The following is a 6,344-nucleotide window of genomic DNA, read 5'->3' as shown; positions in this document are numbered from 1 at the left end:
CTTTCCCTATCCAAGTCTCTCCTTTTATCTCGTTCTCTCTCGCGTTCCCGTAACCTATCTCGATCCCTGTTCCGTGGCCAATCTTTTTCTGCATCCCGTTCCCATTCTCTCTGCCTTGCATCTCTCCTCTCTCTCTCCCGTTCTCTATCATGCTCATATCGATCTCGTTCTTGAAGCCTATCTCTGCTATCAAATGACCCAGATCTTGAATGGACCTGTCGATCTGACTCAGGAGAACTTCTTCTTGAACTATGGCTTCTTGAATCCTGGCGATCTGAAATAAATACACCACATATAAAGAGTTAACAGAAACAAAACACTTTACATTTTATTATCTTTAAAAACTTATTATTCAATTTTTTTATACTCTAAGTACAACATATATTCTCTCTTCAGTATAAATATATTGTTCTATCTTCTTTCTCTAGTCTACGTATTTCTCTAGGCCATATATATTTAATTATACCTAAGAATTCATTTGAAGGAACGGCAGCTCTCTCTCAATTAAAACACTAGTTAAAATATGTAAAAAAACACTTCCTTGTCTATTTCCACTATACATAAAATGGTTAGGCATTAATAGAACTGATCACTTCATTATATAATCTCTCTCTACTTGGAGCCACCAGGTGGTGTGGTGGTTAAGGCACTGAACTCCACATGGCTGACCACAGTTCGATTTCTGGACAAGGGGGCTTGAAAATCATGCTAGGTATGTGTGCATGTGTGTCCAAAAAAATTTCAGGAGGAGAATAAAGTAGAGTGGATTGTAGTGTCACCATACCCCTTGGGAGATGATTTTTCATTTTCCTTCTCACTGTTTCTCTTTCTGTTAAGTGAACACACCCTTTGATAAAAACCCTAAAAAACAAAAACCAAAATACTCCCTACCCCCCTATATTATTTCCTATGTTCAAAAGCAGCAGCATTGGCTTCAGGAAGAATAGCAAGAAGGTTAAATCTGTGGGCACTGATAAGGGATTTAAATATTTAACTCTCTTCTACCAAAACATATTACTAAAATCCCACTATTAAACTTATTAACACTATTGATTATACCTCTACTATAATGGTATTATAGTGACAACAGGTGATACTTTAATGGCATGATTAAACTTTCGTTCTTTCGTGTTCCATAAAATTTAAGGAAGAACATAAAGTAACCAATGTAGAATCGCTTTAGAACGTAATTTGTATAAAATAGACTAATGCAGGAAAACACAGACTAGATAGTAATTCAATTTGATTACCTGAAGAAGTACTTCTACTGGGTTCTCCACGCTTTAACTGATCAATCCTAGATTTTCTCTCTCCTGTGATTTCCAGGCTTTTTGTTTTTTCTCTGTCTCTTGAGCCACTATGAAGTACTCTCTTTCGACCACTTTGGTCATCCCCACTTCGATGGGCAGAATCATTGGATGGGGAACGTAGACGACCAGATGTATGACTACGATTACTCCGATTGCTCCCAAGGCTGCTACTCCTCTTTTGATCCACTGGCTTGCGATGTGGTGCATCTTCTATAGTAACATGAGATACCTCTACTTTTTCCACTCGTGTTCTGTGGCATTTTCTATGAGAGTCTTCGTTGGCAATGGTATTGGGGTTGACAGAGGTGGAAATGGTACTGGCAGATGTGCTGAAGGAGGCAGTGGCAGAAGCAGTAGCAAGGGCACCAGGAGTGTTTGAAGTACTGGCAGAAGTCATAGGAGGTGGAGGAGGAAGAAGAGAAGATAGAGGAGAAGGGGTACTACCGGGAGTAGCAGTGGTGGCAGCATGTTCTGGTTCTGCCATCTCTGCACGGTCGGGCACATCTTCATCAGACCAGTCACTGAATGCTGTATCTTCTTTTCTCTGAGAATCCTCCAGAATGACATCCTTATCATTGGAAATTTCAACCAATTCCTCTTTCATTGTTATAGGGGGAGTACGTGGGCCTCTTTTCTTCTTACTTTGCTGGACTACTTCCTCATCAGAAATATCAGAATCACCTTTAGATCGTTTGTGTTTCTTTTCAACATTTTTCTTCTTCTGTCCTTTTTTGGGTGAAAACACTTGACTGTCTTCAGATGTTGCCTCTATGTTACCCCTTTCTATTCCAATATCATCTTCTTTCTTTTTCTTAATAGGTTTCTTTTGAATTTTTATTTTTTTCTTGTTTTCATCATGACCTCGATCAGATGTGTCTCGATCATCAGACTGGTGGTGTCCCATAAAATCTTGTGCACGTGTTCTTGAGCTTTCCATGATTTCTGTCTGTTCTCTCTGTTTATCTACAGAACAAACTTTCTCTCTGAGTTCTTGTTCTTCATAGCGTCTTGAACTCTCTTTCCTCTCTGGTTTACGATCCTCCTCTTTCCACCGACACTGCCTGTCTTCTGTAAGGTGTGATGGGCTGAGGGAACGAGATTCTTGAGGTCGTACAACCTGGCTCAAGAGTCTGTGTTTTTCATCTATGTAAAAACATAAAAATAATCACTTTTGCCAAGTTAATAAACATTGTGCATTACATATATGCAATAAGCCTCTCCCTCATTTTGGAATTTAAAGCTTTGTAAAGGCACCAGTTTCAGCAAAAATAAGCGTATGGCTTTACCTGAAATAGTAGGAAATGACAGTGCCACTGTAATAAAATGATTGTGTATTTGCAACACATACATTAGTCATATAAGGACATATTTAGAGGCAGCAGAGCAAGAAAATTTTTAAATGTCTTAATTCATCAGTTCCTACTAATGTCAAAGAATGGTCTCATGGTTATAAATAAATATGAATATAGAGACATTTTTAAAAAAAGACTCTGCTTACTTTTGTCATCTCCACTGTTGTAAGTGTCACTGTCAGGAGAATGTTCACGGCGGCGCTTAGGTGATGGTCGAGGGCTGGGACTCCCTTCATTTCTGTAGCGCTTCCTAAAGTGGACAAGCAAATGTAATTTACAAAATTCCAGGAGGGTGAACATTTTGCTGTTTTTTTTTTTTTTTTAAATCAGCATTTCTTTACTATAATTAGAAAATATAACTGTAGGAAAGCAAATGTCAGAGCTGTATCATTCAATGAGTATTCAGTATCTTTAATGAAAGTTTTATTTCATTTGTTAAGACTTATAATTGTGAACTTAAAAACCACAGCAAATTAATTTTCTTCATTATACAAGTAGAATCACTCACCTGAAAACTGCCAGATTTAAATACTGTAAGGTGGTAATGTGCAGCAGAAAAATCAATATATGAACGTGCCCTCTAATACAAACATTCATCAGTTTTACATTCTTATGATACAGAAGTGCCTTATGCTAGAAAGTGAAATGAGAAGATCTTTTATTGGCTTTGGAGTCAAAAGTTATGAGTTCAACTGAAAGCTACATTTTTACTATGTAACCTTACATTTCTAGCAGTCACTGAACCTTATATTTCTCATTTGAAAATAAGGGAAACTATGAGAACATCTTATAAAACATAATGAGGAATAAATCAGTTATGCTATAAGCCTAGCGCTAGTCTATTTCAAGTAGAACGCAAAAATTAGTTTCTTTCCCCTTTTTAAAACTAAATCTTTTGCTTGGTAACAATATGCTTATTATATTTCTAATTCCTGAGTTGTGTTTTAAATGAGTATTGATTTGTATCTCTTAGGTACTGAAATTATTCTAGCATTTTTCTGTACTTTTGTTTTGACTTAAAAAAAAAAAAACCCTAACATTTGCTTATAAATATAAATTTGCTTATAAATACTATGATCAAAAGTTGAGACACACACTGCAGCACATATTTCTCCTGGGCAGCTCCTTTATAGGTGAGCACTATGTAGAGAAGGAGGCAGCCTCATGTATAGTGTGGCAATTCACAGGCTCTAGCTTATGTAGCATTCACCCGAAGTTCCTCCTCCAACAAGTGGCCCATTTCCCCATTCTTTGAATCTGGGCTAGCTTAGTGACTTGCTATTCCAAGAGGATGTGGTGAAAGTGACACCGAGAAAATCTGGAGCAGACTCAAGAGACCTTGCTGCTTTTGCCCTCTTGGTGTGTTTCGACCATCACAAGTAAAACCAGAGTTTAGACTACTAGAGGCTGAGAAGTTAGATGGGGGAAAAACAAGATCCCCTAATGGTCAGCCATGTGACTGATGCCATCTTTTTTTGTTAAAGAGAGATTTTTGCTATAGGGTACATGAGCTCACCAGAGAGATAGACAGAGAGCAAGAACCTTTCCCTGCCCTACCCAGCTCGTGAGGATGGCCATGCTGCAATCCCTTCCCTTCCATTCTCCTCTCGGAATTTTGGGCATGCACCTACATGTTCCTGGCGTGAGTTTTAAGCTGCCAGTCCCAGGATTTAAACTGTAGTTGACTATGTGGGAAAACAGCAATGTAACCATTAAGCCATCTGTTGGACTGATGCCATCTTAAGCCATCCATACCCAGGTGCACTGCCAGACTGAATGCAGACACATGAGTGATTCCAAGTGAGACTGACAGAAGAACAACTCTGCTGGGCCCAGGCAAAATTGCTAATCCCACAGAATGATGAACACATACATAGTTACTGTTTTAGACTACTTACTTTTAGAATGGTTTGTTATATAAAAGAAAACAGATACACTGAAATAAAGTGAAAATTTAAAAAAACTTTAAAATCTTTTAAAGGAAATATCTAAAATAAAAAAGTAGAATAAAATAAATGTTATGATAATTTAGAAAACCTACATAACAGCAGCTTTAAAAAGTGCTGGATAGACTGAACAGTTAATGAGAGATCAAGATATTAATCTTTATAACTAATTTTTATAACAGTGCTATTTGATTCCTAAATTTCTGGGGTTGCTGTCAACTCTTTTTATTATCTAGGTATGAAAAACTAGAAAAACTTATTATAAGCAGAGACAAGTATAGAAAAAATACTAATCAAAGCATAGGACTTGATGAGAAATAACAAAGACTGTAGAATTTTAATCTTAGAAGACAGAGAGTTACAGAGGTGAGAGGGGAAAAAGAAATAATATGTATGTGTCCATGTGTATTAAAGGAAGTTTATGTTAACCTAAGTTCTTTTTAAGTGCAAGGAGAAAGAAGAAAAATAAATCAGAGGATAGGTTACAGAAAATCTTGGCTATCGGTTAAAGAGCAGTCAAGACTTAGTGGAAGAAGGTTCTGTTCCTCTGTTATATTGTTTGTTTATAACCATAATCCACAACAGTAATGATAAAAACAAAGTCAAAAGCAGTCAAACAGCTGGAGATAGGGATAAGAAAACTGAAGATACATAAATTACTTTCTCAGTTTGCTTCAACAAGCTTAACTATAGCTTTTATTCCAACTGTTATCAAAACAATTAATACTGGTACATTTGATTTTCATCTGCAAAACTTCAAAACTGACTAGGATGTAGAATTCTCCTGGCCATAATGATCAGCTTAGGTTATCACTGTCTACTCTACCATTAATGAGAGCTTGAATGCAGAGGGCTGCTAGGCTGATAGGTAAAACCCTGGGGCTATCTTTGCCAGTCATCATTTAGGAAAAAATCTTTCTGAGACTGAAACTAACACGAGAAACTGTACAGAAATGAAGTGATACCATTCCTGATACTCTGAGAATCTACATAGAGCCATCAGAACAAGCAAAAGCTAACTCTTTACTTCCCAGACACCTGAGCAAATAAGTTGTGTGTGTGTGTGTGTTTGTGTTTTTTTGGGGTAAGAGAGAGAAAAAAGAAAATGTCCCTAGATATAAGAGATGCCAAGAATACATATTTTGACCTCAATAACTCTACAGCACAAAAAATGACACTTCCTTGTATCTTATCTCTAGTCATACAGAGATTCCACAAATTCTCTCCCTTCTAAGGCACTCACATTTGCATACTCTGGGGGAGGCTCCATACGTGGAACACAAAACTCATGAAGGTATATCAGGAATCATGCAGGGAAAAATCTCTTAGTGACCACTTAAGACTATTAACTATTGATAGCGATAATGGGCACCTAATGGGACATGCATGTATCTGATTCTACTACTTTTACATGGATTTCAGTTTCCAAAAAGGCTTTGGCAGTTGAGTAAGCACAGGTGACATAAACAAAAATTAATTATGTGCCCTGTTCACAAAAATGGGCTTGAAAAGAAGTATTTTTATACTTAGACATTCATAATCATTCTTACTTTGATTTTCTCTCATCATGCCCATCTCTTGGATTTCTATCTTCTCGGATATCTTCTCGCTTTTCTCTGCGGTCATCTCGTCCTTTGTCTTTGTCTTCCCAGTCCCTCTGACGCTCTCGTTCCTTATCCCTTTCTCTTGCTCTTTCTCTTTCCCGTTCTCGCTCTCTCTCTCTCTCCCGTTCTCGT

General features: G+C 37.3%; 1 protein-coding gene across 1 annotated transcript in view; it reads right to left on the bottom strand.

Moving 5' to 3' along the window:
• Positions 1 to 6,344, bottom strand: part of ZC3H13 (zinc finger CCCH-type containing 13) — a gene marked incomplete in the record, with an annotated part of 76,736 nt that overhangs the window by 18,042 nt on the left and 52,350 nt on the right. The window contains 5 exon segments of the mRNA XM_027766301.1: position 1; positions 3 to 274; positions 1,251 to 2,453; positions 2,809 to 2,912; positions 6,159 to 6,339. The exon segment at position 1 is cut by the window's left edge and continues 264 nt beyond it. Coding sequence (XP_027622102.1) covers position 1; positions 3 to 274; positions 1,251 to 2,453; positions 2,809 to 2,912; positions 6,159 to 6,339 — 1,761 coding nt within the window.

The sequence above is a fragment of the Tupaia chinensis genome, unplaced genomic scaffold (assembly GCF_000334495.1).
Source record: "Tupaia chinensis unplaced genomic scaffold, TupChi_1.0 Scaffold142211_1, whole genome shotgun sequence".
Taxonomy (NCBI): Eukaryota; Metazoa; Chordata; class Mammalia; order Scandentia; family Tupaiidae; genus Tupaia; species Tupaia belangeri.
This window is presented reverse-complemented; position numbering and strand designations above follow the sequence as displayed.